The following is a 23,144-nucleotide window of genomic DNA, read 5'->3' on the forward strand; positions in this document are numbered from 1 at the left end:
GCTCACCTCATCCATGGCATGTTCTCCTGGCTGTTTCTCGAGCTGCAGGGTAGGTGCTCCAGCCACGACTTCCTCTCTTGGCTCCCACTCCGGCCTGGCTGTGAGGTGTGAGGCAGCTGTGTCTGTGGGAAAAAGGAACAAAGAGCCCCACCCAAGCCAGCAAATGTCTACACTGAGACCAAACGTGTCTGGAGGAGGGAGAAGTTGATCACCACTTTGAATGACTAACATGGCTCCCATGGGTCCAAACTGCTGGCACAAAGTCCCTTTACACTCAAATGCCAAAGAGTCATATTTCAATTAGTTAATTGCTTGAATTCCTGCTGGTACGCTGTGGCTGGTGCAAATCCTGAATCCTCACTGGCCTGATGTGTGGTCTTGGGAAAGTCCCCGCACTCTCATGCCTTGGTGTCCTTATCGACGAGATGGATCCCCGATACTTCCGGTCCCAGAGGCTTGACGTGATGATAAAGCCGGAGAACGTGTGAGGCCTGGAGAACAGCGCCAGCACGTGGCACAGGCTGACTAGCTACCTGCCTTTAGCAGCACCCACGCCTTCGGAAAGAAGACTGTGAGACGGCAACTCTTTTTCCACAAAATTCAGTCATAATTAAAAGCGAATGAAACCGCCACAGGCTAGAAACACTGTCTGCTGATCCCACCATCAGGTTTTCTCAACTGAGGTTATCACACATGAAATCTTTTATCTTCTCACCAGGTGGAGCTAACACTACTTTCAAAGAGACCCAGGCAGAACCACTTACAATGAGAAGGGCCTGTCCCTCTCTGACACAGGCAGAGATCTGTGCAGTGACTCTGAGTGGTGAGGACCATTTTGCTCGAGGCGTCTGCTTTTTCCTCTCCCTCCCCCTCATCCTCCACCCCTGTCTCCGGCCTGGGGGGTGGGGGGGGGGCTCACTGGAGCCACTCCCTCCCCAGGCACCTGGACCTACTCTGCTCTCTTTGAAACGAACCCATCCTCCCCTTTGTTGCCTCAAGACAAAGCAGCATGTTCCTTCACACTCTGATGAATTCATGTGTGAGCAAGTGCCAATGCACGTCGCTTCCTGGCAGTACCTTGTGTGGGCTCCCGGAACCCTACAGAGAGGCAGGGGAGCCTTTGGCCTCCCGATGACACGTGACTGTCCCCTCTGTTTCCTTCAGGACCCGCTGTGTGGGGTTAGCAGGCCCTGGCTCGTCCCGTACTTGTTTCATACTCTGCTTCTGCATGTCGTGATGTAATGTGACATCATTCTCATCTGCTGAGAAACGTGTTCTAACAGAAAAATGCAAGACCCACAGAGCATGTGCAAGAGATGAAAGTCATCGAGCCTCTGGAATCAAGCTTATGATTTCAGTTTACATGAGCTGTTGGTACACATTCAGACAAACGCTGACTGGTGACTGCATTCAGAGAGCACATGTCCTTTGGAAGCAAAGGACAATAATACAAGGCTACAAAATAGAGTAGAAATAAACCTTCAAACTAATCACTTAGAGATGAAGTTCCCATGTGCAAAAAGAGATCTTGGAAGCAGAAAGTCTCGGTCGGGTTCTGGTGCCTAGGGATGAGGAGGTGTGGCCAGTGGTATGTACAGTGACGAGCGCCTGCAGTGCTGATCTGGCCCTTCTTCACCGAGAGGCTCAAGTCTCGCTCACCGTTCGCCCTTCGTGTGACATTTGCTTATCTCAACAATGATGCTGAAGGACCCCTGGAGAGAAAACCAAATGGACAAGTGGGGAAAGGTAGCACTGCAGAGGCGTTTCTGTTTTGTTCTTAATAAAGGTCAGAAAGGCGCTTCAAGGTCATTTTAATCCAATGCCTCAGTGGCTTGTCAGAGGTGTTAGAAGCAAAGTGTACTAGATATAGAGGGACACAAAGACGCCCCCCCCCTTTTGGCTCTGCTGTTAGTGCCAGAAAGCCAAGCATTGAAGGCTCATGTCCAAAGTTTCCACCCAGCAATCCATGGGGGGCTGATGTCTCCATCTTGGCAGGAACTCAAGGTGGTGGCTTGTCCCCTTTGTCTTCAAGTTTTTAGGTCCCTCTAGAAATGAAAACATAGGTGTTATATTTTTTTAGCATTTCCAGCCAGTCCTCCAGCTTTAGGACTGAGTGGGCACCTGCATTTTACCCTGAGTGAGGCATCGGCTCTTCTCCACGATTAATGGGGACAGAGTTGGCCTCTGCTGGGGAAGGCTGCCAGCTCTGCACGGGTCCCAAGCGAGTGGGACATGGCCATCCTCCCCGTAGGCTCCTCTCACCCTGCCCGCCTCTGCAGTTTTCACCACTGACCTGAGATTCTTTCCATAGTTTCCACGTGACCTTTCCAGCTCTTAGCACTGTGTTCCTGTGTCCCAGTCTGTGTCAGGGCAATGTAGTTTGAAACCCCAAATAGACAGAGAAAACCAGGGCCACAGCCAGCAGTGCCACCAGCTAACAAGTGGAGTAATTCCCCTCCAGACGTGTGAGCTCTTGGAAGGCCCTCACATCGATGTTAAAAAGGAACTGAAAATGCAGACCGCCCGGAAAACCTCTCGTGGGAAGGGAAGCCTCTTCTGGGTTTTCCCTGGGGACGTCTGGAGAGAGACAGCGTGTCACACTGGCCTTCAGTGGGCCGGGGACAGCTGAGAACTAAGTGCTCCTGGGCATCAAGGGGACCATCCACTAGTCATAGATGAAATGGGTCCTCCAGTGTCATGGAAAGAGTGGAGGCCCATTCTAAACCCGCCCAGGGAGCCATGTGGCCCGTGCCTGTACTCTAAAGGGGTGTCCTGAAGTCGCCGTGCATTGAAATCACCAGGGTCTTCACCCCACACCTCTGATCACACCCTCTAGAGAAGGGTCCTGAGTGTCTTCCATGTCCACAGACAGCCGGGGAGTCCTGCACACCCCCATATTGGACTTCTGCCAAATCTGCTGTGCAGTGTGGGATGTGCAGGACTCCCCAGCTGTGTAGTGTATGCTGAGGCTGGAATCATGCTCTGCCCTGGGTCTATAGGTCCCCTCACCTATAATATGGGGATGGTCCTAGGGCCTGTCACCCAGGATAGCCCGGAGGGAAATGGCCTAGATGTCATTCGGCATCACTGTCAGCAGGCTCCCAGGGTGGCTGTGGAACCGCCTGCCTGCCCCCAGCCCTCCCCGGCACCTTGAAGGCTGGGAGCTGGTTTCTTTCACATGCACCTGTTTTAAGCTCAACTTTCATGGTGAGAAGCTCGGTCACAGGACCCTCCGCCCTTGCATGCAGCCCCGTGGAGAGCATATCTTCCTGGCTCCATGAGCAATGGGGGGCCCACTCTTGCTTTCCTGCCCTCCACCCCCCATGCCTGCACAGCTGTCTGAACCCCAGGCTCTTGTTCATGGGCCATTGGCAGCTACTGCATCCAGACGCCTGCTCTTTCAAAGTCTATTCTCTGATGCTGTCTAAGAGGCTGATAGGTTTTGGCTGAATTTCGCACTGAAGAGCTCAGTGCTGGGCCTGTCTGCCAATTAACAACAGTCTGAGCCCAGCAGGAGCTCCCTGACAAGCCTGGCTTCCAGCATTTGCTGTCCTGCCACCAGCCACCATAGTTCAGAGGCAGGAACTATTCGTACCCACGGAGGACACAAAGCCACACAACAGCAGGGCTGGGATTCAAAGCCGGCCAAGTCCCGGGCCCGGGGCCTCGGGCTTGTACAACACGAACCATTCCATAGCCTCTCATTTAAAGCAGAAATCCCACCAGGAAGATGTGGAAATGAATGCCAGAGACCCTGGAGAACTTTGCTGTCCTTCTTAGCCAATAGTTTCCCGTTAAAAGGAGCCTTTGAAAAGGTCTTTGATCCACCAGGACTGACCAGCAGATTCCTGATGCTAGAGGCTGGGGAAGGGGGAGGAGGGAGACACAGCTCAATGAGGTTTGATGTCGGGATGACAACAATGCCTGGAATGAGACAGAGGTGGTGGCTGCCCGGCGTAGTGAGCGTGCTCGCTGCCACTGGGCTGTTCACTTGAAAATGGCTAATTTTATGTTGTGTAAATTTTGCCTCAATTAGAAAAAAAAAGTCTTTGAAACTGGTCCAAGATGTGATGTGGGGCTCCGAGTCGGACATCAAGCCAGCCAGTATTTGCCGGGTGCCCACAAGGTGGAGGACGCCCTGCTATGCGGCTCCTGCACAGCCCATCCTCACCCCCTGACCTTCGGACCACTGCACTGGGACCTGGAGTTAGCCGCGCCACCCTCCTTGTCCCTGGGTGTCCTGTTCTTCCTTCCCACCGTCTCCAGGGATCCCCGGCCCTCCCCAGTCCTGCCAAGCCAGCCTCACGGACCTGCCTTTCTCTGCCAGGCCCCAGCTCCCGGAGGGGCCCCCAAAGCACAGAGCTTCCCAGGGGACTCCTGATCAGAGACTCTCCATCTCATCCCTGGCCCCCCGCTAGGTCCAAACCCCTCAGTGGGCATTGGGGGTCATCCCCCAGCGGACTTCCCGTTGTCCACCCTCTACTCCATGTGCCCACTGGACGGGTTCCCATCCCCAGGGCCCCTGTCAGCTGCCCCTCCTCCCTGCCCCCGCCCTTGGCAGAGACAGGACACCACAGGCCTGTCTCACGGGCTTGGTCACCATACCAGAGCCTCGCGTCCCACCCTGCCAGGGCCACACCCACACGGAGCCTGGCCCTGGGGTTAACCTGCTCACGCCCCACACACAAGAACCATGGAGCCACTGCTTGCCAGGTCAACAACTGACGGGTCACCCTCCAGCTCTCTGCACAGGAGGACTGGGGACGCTGGCGGTGGAGCAACCGGGCCCAGCGTGAGCGGAGCGGGCGCTGCACCCACCTCCAGCTGCTCGTGAATCCAGTCCAGGAAGGAGGTGATACGGGTGTAGACGCCGGGCTTGTTCACATCTGCACAGCCGATGCCAAAGCTCGTGGCGCCCACCAACTTCCACAGCCTCCTCTCCTGACACACCAGGGGTCCCCCGCTGTCTCCCTAGACAGCAGGGACAGAGACTAAGGTGACAGAACAGGCACCGCCACGCTGTCCCTTGTCGAGTGCAGGGCTTCCCATTCACCACATCACAAATTATGGCGTGACGATGGCTCTGCGTTCACCCCCCGCCCCTCTAGAACTGACTCGGCATTCCCGACAGTGGGGTCCTTTGTCCCTGGTGATCACTGCAGCTGTCTCCCTGCCAGATTCTCCATACACCAAAGCCATGACGGTCAAGACAGATGCAGGTAGCCGAGGGAGTGCTCTCAGAGGGAGGGGTCTGCCTGGCCAGGGGGCTGTAGCTGACCTCTGGACCCACGCAGTATTGAGTCTCTCCCACTGTGGCTTCGAAGGCCCACATTCATGGGCTCCCACTTATCTTCCACCCCTTTTTGTCCCCCCTGGAAACTCTGAGGACCAGGGCTGGGGAGGGAAACACCCTCGAGCCCCTCCCCCGCCCAGCGCCCAGGCAGAGTGGGAGCGCTAGGTAAACACAGGCCCAACTGCCCAGGAAAGGGGCCGATATCTTGTGCAAACTCCTTCCCCACACCCTGTAAATTTGCTTTTCGGTCAGTCACAGGGAAATGCTGGTGGTGGCCTGTCCCACGGGCTGGGTCGCCATCCCAGAGCCTTGCCGTGCCCATGGCCGAGGTCCCCACAGGTCACCACAGGCCCCTACCTGGCAGCTGTCCACACCACCTTGCAGGTAGCCAGCACAGACCATGGAGGGGGAGATGATGCCCCCGTACACGTCCCTGTGGTTGCAGATCTTGTTGGAGATTAAAGGCACGGCCGCGTGGTTGAGGACTGGGGAGGCATCGCCTGCGTCAGAGCAAGGGGGCGCGCGGTGAGGGGAGCCCTGCTCAGAATTCAGGGGCCACAGCCGCCTTGGAGGCTGTGTGGTCTGCTCCGAGCATCAGCCAGCCCCGGGCTCCCTCCCTAGTGACGGGCCCTGCAGGCCCTCCCACTCCAGGTCCAGGCCACCCCTTCCTTTCGGGGACCAACTTGGGAGGAGGTGGGGACGTGGACCTCCCTCGGGCCCATCCTGCACCAAGCACATGATGCGCATCAATCCGTTTAGTTCTCAGAGCAGCCCAGGTCACAGAGGAAGACTGAGGCTCATGAAGGTCACCCATACAGCTTTCTCGTGGAACCTTGGGGTGGCCAGCAGAAAAATGTCCTCCCAATACGTCCACATCCCATTCCCCAGGACCCAGGACTATGTCACCTTACATGGAAAAGGGGACTTTGCAGTTGTGATAAGGCCATGAGACGGGGACATGATCCTGGGTTGTGAATGGACCCAAGGGTGTGATCACAAGGGTCCTTAAATGGGTCAGAGGAGGAGATGTCGTGACGGAAGCAGAGATTAGAGAAGAGACAGACTGAAGGTGCTGAGCTGCGGGCTGTGAAGACGGAGGAGGGGCCACGAGCCAAGGAACGCAGGGCCTCTGGAAGCTGGGTGAGGCAGGGAAGGGTTCCAGCCCACCAAGACTTCCGCATTCCACCTCTGTGAGAGAATGCATTCGTGTGGTTTTACGCCACTGAGTTTGGGGACATTTGTTGCAGCAGCGACAAGAAACTCATCTATCTGCTGTGGCTCAGCTTACCACCAGCCCAACGGGACCAACACCCAGTGACTAACTCGTTTGTAAACTGGGTTCTCTTTACGTTCTACGGGTTTACAGCAGGGCCCACGCCATCCCCATTCCTCCAGCAGGTGTCCACGGGTGGCGTGGGGGACCTGTGTACCTCAAACTCTCATTTTAACTGTTCTACTAGAGTGAGTTGTGCCACGTTTTCTGCAGGGTTTCCCCATTCCACTCTCATAAACACCAGCCCTGCCATGGGGGCCGCCTGGCCGTGAGCTTGAGCTGAAAGTGGGACCTATCCCTTCTCACCGCTTAAGGATCCAAGGAAGACAATGAAATAATCCTCTTCGGGAACTCCGACTTCATGAATGACACCATGAATAGGGGTGTGGGTGGGGAGCAGGAACGCAGAATCCCAGACCTTCCATCACCCGGTCATATGAGCCCAAGCCAGGGCCTCAGTGCACCCCAGTCTCCCTGCCCTCATGATGGGCGGGAGAATAATGACCCATCAGGGGCTGCTGTGAAGAGCAGACAGTGTCCCATGGAGACATTCAGCTCAGCACCTGGTAGGCGGTGAAGCGGACCCGGAAGCATTTGTGGGAGAAGCTTCCAATATGGGCAGGAGGGGACAGCCAGCCAAATGAGCAGACATTTGTGCCTTGGACATTTGGGAGCTGGTGGACTCAGCTAATAAGTCTCAAGAGAAAAATTCTGAACCTCCTGTTTCGGGTCGACCCCTCCCCCAAAGCATGTCAACCTGCAAACTTAGAATGTGACCCTGTTTAGAACAGGGTCTTTGCGGGTGTAATTAAGGGAGGAATCTCAAGGTGAAATCATCCCGGATCAGTCTTAACTCCAAAGACTGCTGTCCTTATAAGAGAGGGAGCTGAGACAGAGACACGCAGGGAAGGCTGCGTGAAGATGGGCACAGAGAATGGAGTGACGCATCTACAAGCCGAAGACACCAAGGACAGCTGGAGCTCCAGAGGGAGCCCAGGAATGGACTCTCCTCCAGAGGGAACCTTGCCTGCACCACCTGGACGTCACACTTCCGGCCTCTAGACTGTGACAGAGTGCATGGCTGCTGTTTTAAGCCACTCTGTTTATGGTAATTTGTTACAATAGCCCCAGGAAACGAATACTCTTCCCACTAACAAGGAAAGCAATTGATGGAAAAACCTAAGAATTGTGACGCATCCGTGCCCCACGCTGATGAAAGGATGGCAGGTATTGTTCTTATTAACATCATTAATCACATAACCATGATAGCAATAAGGTCCCCTCTGTTTGCTTTTCCTACTTGATCTTTGTAGAATGAAATAACACATCCATGAAAGTCACACAAGACAAAAATTCCTCACCGGTTACAAACCTCTGTCTTCTGAATAAATAAATCTCAGGCGGATTCTCTACTGGGCGCCTATGAACGTGTTTAACACAGTGGGAGGAAGAGGATGGAACAGGAGGAAGGAGAACCTGGTGCATTGGTGAAGGTCTGTCCATCAGGACATGCCCACAGTTCTCCCTCGTGATTTAGTTCTCCCCTGAGAAAGTCTGCGATTTCACGTCCCAAGACAGATGGAACCGTGACTCCTGACCCACAACAGCTCGGCTGACTGTGTGTTTGTGGGGGCAGGTGCTCCCACCTCTGACCAGGACAGGTGGGCATTGCACGGGAACATTACATAGGGACACTGTGGGGTGCATGTCGGTGTGGAGTGCACCCCGGCCCTCGCGGTTCTGAGATCCCTGGACTCAGATCCTCGATTTCAGACTACTGACCGCCTTCCTCGGTGGCCCCCCATCCTGATGTCCAGCACATTTTTCCATCAGGAAAGTTCTCTTCGGTGTTGGGCAGACAAATGGGTTGGGTCATCTCTGTTTAGAGAGGAAACAACAACTCTCAGTCTACTGTAGCAGTCGTCCAAGAAAACAGTCTCATCAGCTTACCACAAGTGGTCTCCCAAAGAAAGGTCCCGCCCTTGGTCATCTGAATATGGTTAGCTCCCAGCAGGGCCCCTCTCCCACCACAGCCCTACAACTTTAAAACAACCCTAGACTGTGACAACTTCAGTGAGTCTAGACCGGGAGTCAGCACGTGTGCTGTTAAGAGGCAAAACAGTAAATATCTTAGGTTTTGCAGTTCCAGTGATCTGGATTGCAGCTGCTCAACTCTGCCACAGTAGCATGAAAGCAGCCACAGGCAACAGTAAACAAATGGGTCTGGCTGTGTTCCAATAAAACTTTATTTACAAAAACAGGCAAATGGTCAGATTTGGCCCAAGGGCTATAGTTTGCCCATTCCTGTTGTGATGTTTCACAATGTCACTCCATGAGTATTGCTATCTCTCCTGATACACCTGAGGGCCACAGCTCTCCTGCCCTTGTGGGCTGTCATATAAGCCCTCCACCACTCGGTGTCACAGCTATCACGGGGCTTTCTCCTGGATACATTCTGAGATATGCTATGCTCTTCTGGGTATGACAATAATGGAAAGGTAGCAAAAGATTAAGGGGAGGGTTTATTTTAATTTTTATCAAAGTACAGGTGTTGCCACCTCATTTTGTATAATCAACTATCATTAATAATAATTAAAAAACGAACACCACCATTACAATTTCTCTTTGTTTCTCTAGAAGTATTTCTTTCCGAGTGAGAGTGTTACGTGCAGAGTGTTACGTGTGCCGTGTGATAAACCCGCTGATGGCTGTGCCAAGCCAAATGTGCTGCTGGTCTCATGCCAGAATTGTGCTCCAACACGGGGTCTTGTTTATTACCCTCTGCCTGCACCCCAAGCTGCCAGTAACACTCGGGATGGAACAGGGAACTATAATTTATTTAGGCGTAGGCTCCTGAGGTTTTGTTTGCATCTGCAAAAAGTTTGAAAGTTCTATCTTGAGTGGCTTTTTGGTAGTGTTTTTGTAACCTCCAGAGGTCAGGTCTTGACATTTCCCGTGGAGAGATGGAGACTACTGAAGTCAGCAACCAGTTGGGAGAGAATGTTTCTGAGTACTTCAGGGAGTGGAAGACGCCCAGTATCTTCCAGCTCATAAAGAAATGGCTGCAGGGAGGACCCCACCACAACCAGCTGTCTGGCCTAGGAAGTGCTCTTTCTCGGCCAAGATCGAGACACTGGGCAAATGGGTGGCACTGGCAGGGGACCTCCCCAAAACAAACACCAGACAGAGAAAAGCTCTTTGTCTCCACATGACAGAAATCCCTTCTACCACCTAGAGGTACCAGGTGGACTGGCCTGAAGAAGTCCCTTTCATCTCCAGGTAGCACCAGCAGGAAGAAAGTGGCACTGGTGGGAGTCTCAGTGGCACCAGACAAACCAAGTTGACCAAAGTAGAACCAAAAAAGCTTTCAAATCAAATTATCATCAGAACCATGGCCCACAAAAGTAGGCTAAGAGCTGCAGCAACGCTGAACTGAGGGACCACCTGTTAAAATTGAAGATGTACATAGGACCCAGTGTCTCCTAACATAGTAACCCAAAGATCCAGAATGCTACTGAAAATTTCCCATCAAACCAAGAACCAGGCAAGTCACCCCTTTAATGAGAAGAGAACCAACTGATGCCAACAAGGTCATGAATCAGGTGTTGGAGTTACCCGACAAGGATTGTACAGTGGCCGTCATAAAAATGCTTCAACAAGCAATTACAAATCTCTTGAAACAAATGAAAGCAACAGAATGACAAAGAAACCCAGACATACCATTGAAGGTGAGAGGAACCGCCAACTTCATGAGGGCAATGTCGTTACCCAACCTCTTCGGCTTGTACTTGCTGTGGTAGATGATTTTTTCCACCAGGTAGGAGGGTGCTGGGCTGTCCAGCAGGGAGACCAGTCCCACCTGGATGGTCCATGACTTGGGGAGGTACAGGCTGCAATGAGAAGGCCGAGGGGTGGAGCAGGCAAACCCCAACCACACTAACCCATGGAGCTCAGGTACCCCCACATGCAGCACCAGGCAGATGGCAGATGTCGCATGGCCCTGCTTGCTGATGCTCGGATCGACCTTGGCCCCCACGCTCTGCAGAAGCTCAGACCCACCCGAGTTTCCTACAATGGCCTCGCTCCCTGTACCTCTGAGCTCAAGCTTGCTGACTCTGAGGGCTCATCAGGGCCCATGGTCCATCAGACAGCAACCAAAATAGAAGGAGGTAAAAATAACAGGGTGTTTGGGGTATTTCCTGTGGTTTTCCTCTGTGCTAACCTCCCTTGAGAGAGACTGCTCTGGAGAGACTTGATGCCCCCACCCACCCTGCACTGTCTCTCGCCCTCTCGGCCACAACATGGTCCACTGTTAGCGAGATCTCAGGGAGATCTTAGGGAGATCTCAGACCTTTCTGTCGTGGGTTTCCTCCTGTGTGAGAGCTTCCTTCCTCCTCTTTCTCTCCTTTCTGTAAGAGCTGCAGGTCTAAGATACACCAGCCGACGGTGATGGATCCATGGTGAGGAGGGAGGGTCCCTCCACGTGGACACTACTTGTGACGATGTGGTCTGGACCTACTGCTGACCACCCACATCCCTCGCCTCCCAACGCGGCTGAACCGGAAGGGTGTGTGGAAGGTGAGTTCCCATACTCACTCATAAACACAGTGGGCAGCGGTGACAATCCACAGGGGGGTGATGATGGAGCCCCCGCACAAGTGGTAGCCCTGGAACTGAAGGCTGGCCTGCCAGGGCCACTGTGCGAGTGAGGACATGTTTCCGCCCACGATGCGGGCGCTGTAGCCGGTCCTCAGACCACAGGCTGTGAGGGGAGGGGGGACAGCGTTGAGGGATGATCCCACAGACCTTTCTGGGGAAAGTGGTGCTGCGGCTATAGGCCTGTCCTCTTTCCCTGACACCCTGCCGCCCTTACAGGGCTCACGGCCCCGGGAAGAGCACTGCAAAGGTGGGAGGGGGGGGGTGTAGGGTGTGGGGTGGGGGCAGGTCACCCTAGATGTGAGATGAGAAGAGTGTTATGAGGGTGCAGTGGCAAGAGCCTGTCACAGGAAAGAGCCCGATGCTGGCAGCACCCCTGGCCAAGATGCCCCAGGGATGACAACACCCCAGGAGCGTGGGGAAACCTTCTGCAGCCCCATCGTCCCCAGCGCAGGTGCTGGCGTGCACCTGCCTCACTTCTCCAGACCCACCCCCTGCAGCGGAACCCTCCCTGCTGCCAGGAACAAGGGCCGCCTGCCTGGGATGGGGGTCTGGGCACTGCACAGGCTGTGCACGCTTTCCCATCGTGGGGGCAGGGGAGAAAGTTAGGCCACTGGAGCCACTCTAGAGAGACAGGACATGCACCATGTCCCGTTTGCTGCTGAGAAGTCACTCTGGGCTGCCTCCCCCGCCTGACAGGTGAGACTGGGCTGACACTGCTCCCCTCCCTCGAGGTGGGGTCCACAGAGATCCCACCTGGCACTGAGTTGGAAGGGAGGAGGCAGGGGTAAGGGAGGGGGCTCCTGCTTCATCTCTGTCTGAAACTCTTACCTGTGCACTTCAAGGTAACCACGCGACCCGAGGCACATTCCTCCCTAAAGTGGACAAAGAGTGGGCTTAACAATAAACACCAGAAGTCTGCGAAATCACTCTTCTTAACTTAATCTTGGGGTAAAAGGAAACCACTTCCCCTTCTCTTAAATACAGATTACAGTTTTAGTCTATGTAACAAAACCATGAGCATGAGGTCACAGATTCATTAAAAACACTCGACTGCAGTGAAGTATTGTATGTGACAGGCTGTTGAGTATTTCAAGGTTTGTGTAGCTGATGATAAGAAATGTATAATGAGTTACGTTATGTAAACATATGCTGGTGTCTTTCGCGTGTTAGCTTTACCCCAGTGTTCTTTACTGGCCCCTGGAGGACAAGGAGAGCCCATCAGATGAATGGTGGGCTCTCCTGGCAGGAAGTCCTTGCAGCCTGGGACACAACCACCTGGGAGAGGACTCCTCCCAGAGCAGGGATCTCTGACTGCCCGGAAAGGATTTACTCTATGCTCCCTCTTTCTTCCCTCCCTTACTCCTTCCCTCCCTCCCTTTCTCCCTCCCTTCCTTCTTCCTTCCCTTCTTTCGTTCCTCCCTTCCTTTTTTCCTCTCTCCTCCCTCCTTCTGTTCCTCCCTCCTTCCTTTCTCTCTTTCTCCCTCCTTCCCTCCTTTCCCACTCCTTCCCTTCCTCCCTCCTTCCTTCCTCCTTCCCTCCCTTCATCCCTCCTTCCTTCCCTCCCCCCTCCCTCCCTGCCCCCTTCCTCTCTCCCTCCCCCCAACACATCTGGAGCGCCTACTGCATGGCAGGCTCAGTGCTGCATTTATGACCTGCACCAAGGAGTACTCTCTATTCCTGCTCTGCTCACCTTCCTCCCTTTGTCTGTCAGCCACATTTGCTGGTTTGAGTTAGGTCCTTGCACCCAGCTGGTGTGCCACCCAGTCTAACCGAGGTGGCCAAGCCCCACTTTGCACTTGGGGGAAACACTCTTGTGCCTCTTGAGTCTCCGACTGCTGAGCACAGCTTTACAAGTGTAGCGGATGGTGACACAGTACCAACAGCAGCCCCGGGGGCACTTACCTCATATACACAGCGTGGTGCAGGGCCGTCACTTTGTCGTCCGACAGGAGGTGATTGATGGAAACAAAGTCCCCTTGGAACTGCTCCTCAAGCAAATCCACTCTGACGGTGTCTGAACTGACGTAGCTGCAAGCACATTGGCATCTCAGACCTGGCGTGTGACGTTTACCTTGTGCTTCAAATCAACCTGTGCCCAGGTCACAGCTACAGGTACCAGGTACTGGGGGATGTCACTGTGTCCCCCCCAAACTGTCAATGTGCCCAAGTCACAGAATTACAGGTATCATACAGGGGACGTCACAGTGTCCCCCAAACCATCATTATGCCCAAGTCACAGCTACAGGTATTGTACTGGGGGGATGTCACGGTATCCCCCATACTGTCAATGTGCCCAAGTCACAGCTACAGGTATTGTACTGGGGGGATGTCACGGTATCCCTCAAACCGTCAATGTGCCCAAGTCACAGCTACAGGTATTGTACTGGGGGGATGTCATGGTGTCCCCCCATACTGTCAATGGTTTCCCCTTGCCAATTTTTCAAGGCTCTCCAGACCGGGTGGAGTCTGGGACGTTGGCCCCTTCTGGCCCCTCCCCACGGCCCCATCCACACAGCAGCACGGGCTCCGGGTACAACTTCCTGAAGGAGCTGGACGCCCCCTGCCACGTGCAGCTGAACTGACTGACCCCTGCTTAGCCTGAAACAAGCCCTGAAGGGACCAGAACACAGAGCTAAGCAGGTGTTTTCAGGTGGGTACCAAAGTCGGGACCCTGAGTACCCCAAGGACAATAGGTCGGGGGGAATGAAAGACCTTCCCCATCTGCCCAGAGCTGGCGTGGGTTCCCATTGGAGGGAGAGACAAACACAGACAGAAGAGAGTCAGGGGACACCAGAAGCAAGCAAATGGTTAAAGAGTCAGGAAACAAGTCTTCTGGAGAGCACCGGTAAAGAAGACCTAGGTAAAAAGTCAAGTGTGTGAAGAGGTATGTGGTGGAGATGGTGACGAACCACCTTGAAGGACAGCCCCTTCCTTCAAACAAAATGGGAAGCAGCCGGCCTGCTTCATGCACTCACACACCAGCTACTGGAGTACAAAGTTCTGTTAAGTTTGAGTTTTGAGGAAATGCAGCCAAAGCTGTGGCAGTGGTCTGCCCAGCCCTGCCAGGTGCTGCTCAGCCTGCAGATAGGGCAGGTGCAGCGTGAAACAGCCAGGTGGGCTGGGCTGCACGCGGGGTGGAAGTGCAGAGGGACCCTAGCTGCTGCAAATGCAGCCCCATAGAGGAATGCCTCTGCATTTCCACGTGGAGTACCAGCCACAGATCCTCAAGGGTGCTCCTGGGCACCAGGCTCCCTCTACACGCCCCGAGGTCACTTGAGCCTCCCTGCGACCCTTTCCAGCGGGAACTGTTATTGTCCTTATCCTTGAGGCATGTGCCATGGAGTGGCCGGGATGAGCACTGGGATTGGAACCCAGGAGTCCGACTGGACAGCCCATCCTCTGTTAGTCGCACATATCTGACATGGGACACAGCAGTGCCAAGAGCAAAGGAGGGCTCTAAAGAAAGTAGTAGGGAGAATAAGCGAGAGAGAATACAGACGCAAATCCTAGAATTGAAGCAGCACACGGAAGAAAAGGAAAGTTGATAGCAAGAAAAATGGGCAATACCGAGGGGACAGGCTCCCCTCAGAGGGAGTGGGTTTGAGGGGGCGGGGAAGGACTGCCCCACAGAGACTCAAGGGTGGCCCTGGAAGGGGTGACTGTGCCCTGCAGAACTAAGGAGAGGCCTGGGGGGCCGGGGCAGGGCTGGTGCTCCAGGTGGGCGGGGAGGGGACAGGAAGAGGGTGGCACCCCTCCAGAGCCTAAGGAAGGGCCTGGGAGGGAGCAGAAATCCTGACCCGGAAGCTTTCAGCTGTTTGCAGCGACAGAGTGTGTGTGTGTGCACGTCTGTGTGTGTGAGATACGTGTGTGTGAGATACGTGTGTGTGGTGTGTCATGTGTGGTGTGTATGTGTGTGATGCAGAGTGTGTGTGTGTGTGTGTGTGTGTGAACCTCCCCCTTGTCAACGAGGAGGAAAGTCCACAGAATTCTCCCAGGCGCTTGTGTGGGTGTGTGTTGTTGTCACTGAGCAGGAATGGCAGCTGATTTCTGAATCACTGGGACGAGGGGGCAGCTTTCAGGGGGCCTTCGGGGTATCGCTGGCTTTGGAGAAAGGAGCTGAGACTATAATGCCCCAAATCTGAGGATGGAGGTGCCTCGAGAATTCAAAACAGTGAGGCTTTGACCCCCACCCCACTTCCTGGGGTGCAAACAGGAACAGGGTTCCAAGTCTGTCCTTGTCACCGTGCTCACTTCCTACCAGGCGTGTGGCACTCAGAAGCCTGCCTGCTGTGAACCCAGGATCAAGAGCAGAGAGGGAAGGGAGGCATCATGGGCTCCCGTGGAAGAGGGCAGTTGGCAGGCGAGAGAAGGAGGCCCAGAATTCGGATGAAAATGTGTCACCCCAGTGCAAAAAGCCCCACGGACAAGAGCAAACCCTGAGCAGTGAGGCCTCACTGTAATAGTGCTTTCTTCTAATGTTGCTCAACTGTTCTGAATACCGTATTTTGCTGTGCATAATGCACTCCTATGTGTAATGCGCACCCACGTTTTTGGCCCAAGGGAAGAAAAAAAATCTTTCATTTTAATTTTTAATTCAAATTTTTATTTGTTTACATTTAGGTATTTGTTTTTTGTATTATAAAGGAATTTTAGTATTTATTTACCATTGCACTTTTAACTCACACGCATAAATAAAAGAATTAAAAACATTTATATAGTACGGAATTAGTACTACCCATGTATAACGCACATCCTTATTTTCCCCTCACAAATTTGGGCCAAAACAGTGCACATTATACACGGCAAAATACGGTAACTGTGTTTTCACCCAACTGCGGAGTTTTCGCACTGTGCTCTCCGGGGCTCCCTGGGAAGTGTGCATGAATGAAGACGTGACCACCAGAAACAAGGGAAGCTACCCTGCAGCTGTGGCCTGAGGAACCAGGTCTTCTGCTCCAAGGCTGTTTATTGCATGTTTGCATCTAGGTCTGTCCTGGCGCTGAGACACCCCAAACATGCCATTTGCTATGTGACCTGGAGCAGGCGCCTGGTGCCACCACGGAGGTGCAGTGTGCTCAGCTGACACAGGCTGTCAGCGCCCAGCTAAACCAGAGTCGTGCTTCAGCATTGTCACGATTAATGTTCTCCCCACGGGCAGGAGGTCCCCTTTCAGTTAGGTACCTTGGAAAGCCCAGCTGGCCGCAGGCGACGTTCGCGTGGTGGCCTTTCCAGTCTTCAGAGCACATGGTCCTCCAGACAGCGGCTGTGAACACCTGAAGCACGCCATGCTGACCGCTCACGCGAACTGGCCAAGACACGGGCGCGGCAGTCCGTGAGTGGCCGGCGGAGCCCTGAGGTCATGGGCAGAGATCTCTCTGCAGTCAGCTCACACCCTCCTGTACTAATCGGACCTGCTCCTCGCCCACAGCACTCCCATCCTGGCAGGGCCCTCTTCCTGTCTGGACACCCTGAGCTCTCTTGGTGGTCTCTTCTTAGGGCTCACGGAGTCTCCCCAACTGAATTTAAGCTCCATGGAATTGCCCTCCCTTAACTCCCAGCCCAGGATCTCTGGAGGCGAATGCCAGTTGGATCCCAGTTAAGGACATCATTTGACATTGGAATTGACTTGGACCCATTGCACAGATGGGAAAGGCCAGACGTGGGTTGTGCTGACTTCCTCCCATATCTACAGGGAAGAGGCGTGACCTTACCACATCGGTACTCATCCTCCCCGTCTTTGCAGTCGGAGACCCCGTCGCATCGGGCTGACAGCTCTATACACTTAAAAGATGACCGGCACCTATATTTCCCGGAGCAGTCGAAGTGGACTGAGGACAGGGGAAGACCGGAGTATTAGCGGAGGGCTCCCTCAGTGTGTAGCACTCACAACCGTGCCCTGCACATGGCCCTGAGCCTGCCCATCAATAATGAAACCTGCATTGAGAGTGTACCTCTGTCAGCAGCCTGTTTCTCCCAGCCCAGTTTCGGTTCTAAATTCCAGGGGGTGGGGCTGCTGCACCCCACTTGGCCTCACTAAGTGGCCTTGAGCCACAACTTGAGGTGAATTTAGACTCTGAAGGACTTCAGGTCAAGAGACGAAATGCATGGCTGTGGGCCAACCGGCTTAGCCGGCTGAGCAAGGAGCCCTGAGTAAGGACTCTAACCCCCAATCTACCTCCTGTCGTCTCTGACTCTGGGCAAGAAGTGAAAGACCACACCGCAGAGCAGATGGAGAATTAAACTGATCTGTGATCCGGTTATTTGAAAGAGCAAATGAGAGCTTGTTCTCTATTAGAGACCATCCAAATAACTCACTTTCTCAAAAGTGGCAAACGTACTTGTTTTACAAATAGCAGGCGTGCTTGGCCTTATGTGAATGGCCTCCTTGTCTTCTGCACCCAGCCCTGCACCCCCTCTTGCCGCGGGATTCTATTTCATCAGCTGCCTGTGGGCACTGCTCACTGGGCAGGTTCCGTGGTGACAAAGCCCTGACCATGGCCAGAGGCCCCTGCTGGGCCCCAGGTTGGCTTTACATTCATGCAGGCAAATAAAACTGAGTTGGCCAAGCCGAAGGACATGTGCCTCCAGTAAGCGGGACTGGATGGCAGCACCACACCGGGGTGGGGGGAGCTCATGAAAGTTTCAGTGCCTGAGAAGGTAGAGAGCCTATTGAATAATGAATTGTCCTCACCGCCCAGACCGATGGCCAGAGCTAATATCAGTGCAATGAGCCCAATGACGATGATGGGGAAGAACTTCAGAGGCAGCAGTGACAGGATCTGAGCAGCCACCGCATCCGCGTCTGAAAGCCAAAGGGGGACAAAGAGCAAAACGCCACAGCACAGAGAATTTCAATAAAAGAAAACTTAAAATGTTCGTTCCCCTCCCCTCTGTTCAGAGAAAGTTCCACCCAAAGAACGTTACCTTAATTTAGAGAAAGGGCCACCGACCACGTTCTCTAGAAGTTCAGCCCAACACTCTCCAACTCTGACCCCACGCTGTCCATCTTGGACAAGGGTATGGTCTTATGAGTTGAAATGTGTCCCCCCAAAAGATATGTTGAAGTTCCAACCACGAGTACCCCAGAATGTCATCTTATTTGGAAATAGAATGTTTACAGAGGTAATCAAGTTCCAATGAGGTCATTAGCACGGGCCCTATTCTAATATGACTGGTCCTTAAGCAGAGGGGAAATGTGGACACACACACACACACACACACAGAGAAGATGATATGAAGAGACACAGAGTGATGAAGGCAGAGATCAGGGTGATTCATCGACAAGCCAAGGAACACCAAAGATAGCCAACAAACCCCCACATCCAGGAAGAGGCCAAGAAGGGTTCCCCCGCAGGTTCAGAGGGACTGTGGCCCTGTCAACCCCTTGACTTCAGACTTCTGGCCTCCAGAATGGTGAGACAATAGAGTTCTGTCATTTCAAGCCACCTAGTGTGTGGCCCTAGGAAACTAACAGTGAGAGGAAGTCGATCGCCAATTTGCAAGACATTTCCTAACAGAAGAGGGTGACATGTCAAACCCAAACAGGGAATTTTCAGCAGAGGGAGGGCTGGGACCTCTGAGAGGGTCACTAGACGACGTAGCAGACCATTCTCCGTGGGTCTTGTGCAGAGTCACTGACGGCTGTGGTTCCAGAACATCTTTCTAAAGATGTTGGCAGAGCAAACAGCCTTAGGAGATAGAGATAGTTTCTCCAGAGTCAATGGCAGGTTTATTTACTGTCCAGCATAATAAATATAATGTCTTCCTTTGGGGAAAAAAATTGCTGCTCTGCTTGTCGCTCATGATTAAGATTCAGATTTCCTTAGCTGTGGGTTCCTCAGCTGTAATGCAGAGATCCACTGTGCGTGCAACGTACACCTGGGCTGCTGCGTGTCACCTCCATGGGACTTGGTGAGCAAGGGTAACTGACTCAAACAGCACACGCGTGCCGCGCGTGCTGTGAGTAACAAAGTCCTTTGTCTCTGACCCAGGAGTCTCATGTCTTCTGCCAGCACCCACGGCCTGTGGCAGGCTGACTTGTTAGTTCACAAGTATGTAAAACCTCAGCCCTTTCCCAGTTCTTGCCCAAAGGACCATGCAGATTGGGTGGAAAAGGAAATGTGAAGAGCATTAAGAGACCCAAAACTATAACCAGGAGAATTTGCATCGGCCCCCTTTACTCTGTGAAGAACACGCCATTTCATGCAAATTAGCCCATCAATCCGGAAAATACATCTATGCTCAAGTTGTCTTTACTTAAAATTAGGAAGGTTGGAATGGAGGAAGGGGAGAAAGCCTTCCAAATATCACGCCCCACTTGGGAGAGGGACTGCCCCGGCCTCTCTTCTCCTGGCCTTGAAGATGTTGAGCCGATAGTCTCCCGTAGAAATGCCAGAAAGCCCTCTCCCGGCCTGTCTTTGGAAACCCACAACTTCACCCCCCCCACCCGCAATAGCGAGATTATAAATAGCCAATACTATTTATGGCTGCCTGGAAAAGAAGAGAATTTGAATGCAAATATATGGAGAAAAGAGGTAGGCTGGGAGGAAAAGCAGGACAGAGTAAGCAGAAGTAAAGTGTTGGCCTCTTCACTGCTCCTGCACCGTGGTGCCCTGTGGGCGGGACCATGGCCCCACCCCTCTCCTTGTTCTGTCTTGGAGGGTGTGCCTGGAATAAAACGCAGGACGCACAGCATCTCTCCAAAGAAGGAACACAAATGGTAAACAAGCACAGAAAACCTTCAACCTCTCTGGAGATGAGAAAAATCACAAATTAGACATAAGTAAATATCAACTTCATGATGACATCATCATCATCATCATTCCCACTGCAGTCTAAAGTGAAAGGAAGTGGACCTCCACTTATAGACCATAGAAATGTGTACTGTGTAAACTTGTTAAGAGTCAAATTTGAAATGTGTACCAAAAGCTCAAAATAGATGGAATTTTGAACTAGTAATTCCACATCTAGGAATTTATCCTAAGATGGCATCATAGGTGTACATAAATTTTTACCTACAAGGGGACTTAGGAGTGGCATTAAAATATAGGTGAATGGGAAACTCCCTAAATGGCCAACAGGAGCTGGTGAAATAACAAATGATACTTAAATATTACAGAAAGAGGATCAGCAAACTTTTCTGTAAAGAACCACATAGTAAATGTTTTTTTTATTTTATGAACCATGTGGTCTCTGTCACAATGACTTGACTCTACTAATGGCACGAATGAGTCATAGACAATATGTGAATACACAGAAGGGTCTGTGTTCGAATAAAACTTTATTTATAGAAGCAGGCCGTGGGCCAGGTTTGGCCGATGGGCCGTAGTCTGCCAACCGCTGAAGAATAATTATTTAATGCCATGGAAAGATGAAGATTATATTGTTTAGTTAAAAAGAAAAGCTTCAAAATAGTCCAAATAACATATGTCACTTCCAAAGGGAAACATAGACATGTTGATGGGGAAAAGGGAAGAAACTCAACAACAAAGTGCCAATAGGGTTGTCTCTGAGTAAAATCATGGGCAATTTTTTAAAACCTTTTCGACTGTATTTTCTAAATTTCTATAATGAACAATATATTGCTTTATTTAAAATGAAAAGTTTAAAAAAGCTTTTGTTTCTTCCCATTCCTGGGAATTTGCCATGAGAAAATAATAAAAAATTAGCAGAGAGGAATGTGTATAGTGTTATTCATGTTCATGTTATTTACGTCATAAAAATACTAGAAACAATTGTATGTCATATGATGGTAAAGTGGCTGTGTAAGTTACACATCGACTTGATGGAACGTTGTGATGTTATAAAAAAAAAAAAGGCTTTTATAACAACCAAGCAGCACATGGAAAACCACCTGTCCCCAGGTGCGTGAAGAATTTACAAGCAAGGACAGGAGGAGAATGAATGCAGATATAAAAACCAGGTAAATGGGAGGCATAGGGTGACTGCAGGGTACATTTAAAATGTACATTTGTGTTAATTTTGGAGTCGTAGTTTTAAATTGCGTCTCTTTTCTTTTGCTTGAAATCTCTCCCCTCACCTCTCATCCTCTTCATCCCCCCCCCAACAACACCACATCAATTGCCCAGGTGGTTTAGAGGAATCAGTCAGGTAGCCCCCCACTCCATGCTTTCTAGAACCTCAGCCAGAGCCCCTTAGCCAGAGACCCCTCTTCCCAGCCCCAGAGGCCGGTATTCCTGGCTGCATCCAGGACCAGTGAGCCACAGCTCACCAAGACAAGTCCTGATGGGCTCTGGCCAAAAAAAATCCTGGCTGGATAGGCATTATGGAGTCTGCTGTATCTCCAAGCATTTGTGACCTGTTTGCAAAACGAGCTTTCCTTCCTTGGTCTCTAGGAGCAACTCCATCACCCGCTGTTGGATTTTAACCTAGGCATCAAATACCTTCAGTGACGTCTGGCTTATTTTAAGTTTTTTGGAAGGGCCGGTGAGCCCTTCCAAAGTCCTCTCAGGACTTCCTGGAGGACTCGGAGAGTTCCTGGCCAGGATCTGACCCCTCATGCCCAGGGAGAGGTGGAGCCTCAACTTTTGAAAACTTCAATCCAGAGACTACAGACACATTTATGTAGGGAGTCCCAAAGGGGCTGAACAGAAGGATCCCCCTCAATGTCCCTTCTCTGGGGGATTCTGCAAACCAAGGAAACGCATGTATCCCACTGATCAGTGTAAAGACTCCACTCAAACCACATTTGTCAGAGGGGGAGGGGCGGAAATCATACCTGCCCCTGTTACCTACCTGGCGTAACAGGACTTATTTTCAAGTCATCAAGACCAAAAAGCGATCTGAAGGAGAAGGGGGCTTCAGCGGCGGGTGGGTCATTTTCCCCCATGGTGACTATTTCAGGGCTTCTGACTTCCGGCTCCACCTCCACCTCCTTCACCAGGAAGAACAGAAAGCGTTTGCTCCCCCATTTACGGCATTACATCTGACGCATCTTTGTTGCGTTAAATCTTTGAAATCCGACAACCCACAGAAAGCGAATTCAGTACCGATTAATCAAAACGGTCCGGGAAGACCACATTGTTTTCTGAGCCACAGCAGATAACAGAGAAACTTCTAGAGTTGGCAAAAAACAATGAACTTAACTGTGCTAAACAAATGACTTTCCCAATATTTCTTGGATCAAATCTTAAAATCAATCGCGTACATATCTTCAGAGATAGGCCCTTTTACCATGTAGAAGTTACTGTACCATTCTTTTTCAGAAGACAAATTACGTTCAAAGCACGTTCCTTCTCTTTTTTGTCATTGCCGTTTGTCCCACATAAACTCGACCCTTGGCCTGCGCATGTGACACGCCAACCACAAACATAAGAAGATTTCATACTCACATAATGTCTGCGTCCCCAAAATGTCCATGGCACCAGGGAGGGGACAATTGCCCACAGTATTTGTAGCTTCCCGCAAGCACAAGCCTTTCCTGGCTCGCACAGGCATGACCTAATTAAGGATAAAAGTATCCGGGCCCTGGGGTGCCCAGTCCCCCCTCCCCCCCACATAGCAAAAGGAGGAGTGGCTGGCGTGCACCAAAGCTACACTGAGGCTCTGTTTCCTCCAAGAGAATCCCTCCTATCACAGGCCAAGAGGCTGGAGCCTCAGGAAGTCCTTTCCAGAAACTCTAAGAGGGACGGAGGGAGCAAGGGGATGGTCGAACGAACGTTCTAACTAAATTGCAGTCTGCTTCCCAGGTCTCAGGCATGATTCTCTAGGAACCTGTGTCCTCAAAGTGCTAAATCCAGAGGTTCCAACAGGCACAGAAACATAGGTACTTAGAGCATCTGCTTTTATTTTCTTTCTGTTTACTCATTGTAATGTTTGAAATTCAAAAGGGAATTATCAAGCCATTTAAAACCAACTTTGTCTTCATGCTCTTTCACATGATCGTAGGAAAAGCTAAGC

At 52.0% G+C, this 23,144-nt stretch overlaps 1 protein-coding gene across 1 annotated transcript; it reads right to left on the reverse strand.

The window, feature by feature from the left end:
• Window positions 1-1,795: 1,795 nt before the first annotated feature.
• TMPRSS3 (transmembrane serine protease 3) lies at window positions 1,796-22,683 on the reverse strand. The gene is made up of 13 exons (XM_081077176.1): window positions 22,577-22,683; window positions 21,981-22,119; window positions 17,917-18,027; window positions 16,937-17,053; window positions 16,407-16,530; window positions 13,128-13,253; window positions 12,054-12,097; window positions 11,163-11,328; window positions 10,287-10,456; window positions 8,349-8,444; window positions 5,651-5,793; window positions 4,819-4,971; window positions 1,796-2,045 (listed from the first exon to the last, which is right to left on the reverse strand). The coding sequence occupies exons 2-13, from the start codon at window positions 22,072-22,074 to the stop codon at window positions 2,028-2,030; spliced, it is 1,362 nt and encodes a 453-aa protein (XP_080933302.1). The 5' UTR covers window positions 22,075-22,119; window positions 22,577-22,683; the 3' UTR covers window positions 1,796-2,027.
• Between the last annotated feature and the right edge of the window lie 461 nt (window positions 22,684-23,144).

Source organism: Rhinolophus hipposideros (assembly GCF_964194185.1).
Source record: "Rhinolophus hipposideros genome assembly, chromosome: 2".
In the NCBI taxonomy this organism is placed as follows: domain Eukaryota; kingdom Metazoa; phylum Chordata; class Mammalia; order Chiroptera; family Rhinolophidae; genus Rhinolophus; species Rhinolophus hipposideros.

What these genes read in the sequence shown, in the direction of transcription:
- TMPRSS3 (XM_081077176.1), bottom strand. Translation starts at nt 22,074, where the DNA reads ATGGGGGAAAATGACCCACCCGCCGCTGAAGCCCCCTTCTCCTTCAGA. An exon ending in CACCACGCTGTGTATATGAG is followed by an intron (nt 12,098 to 13,127) that starts GTAAGTGCCCCC and finishes TGTCCACTTTAG; the next exon opens with GGAGGAATGTGCCTCGGGTC. An exon ending in GGTTCCTCTCACCTTCAATG is followed by an intron (nt 8,445 to 10,286) that starts GTATGTCTGGGT and finishes CTCTCTAAACAG; the next exon opens with AGATGACCCAACCCATTTGT.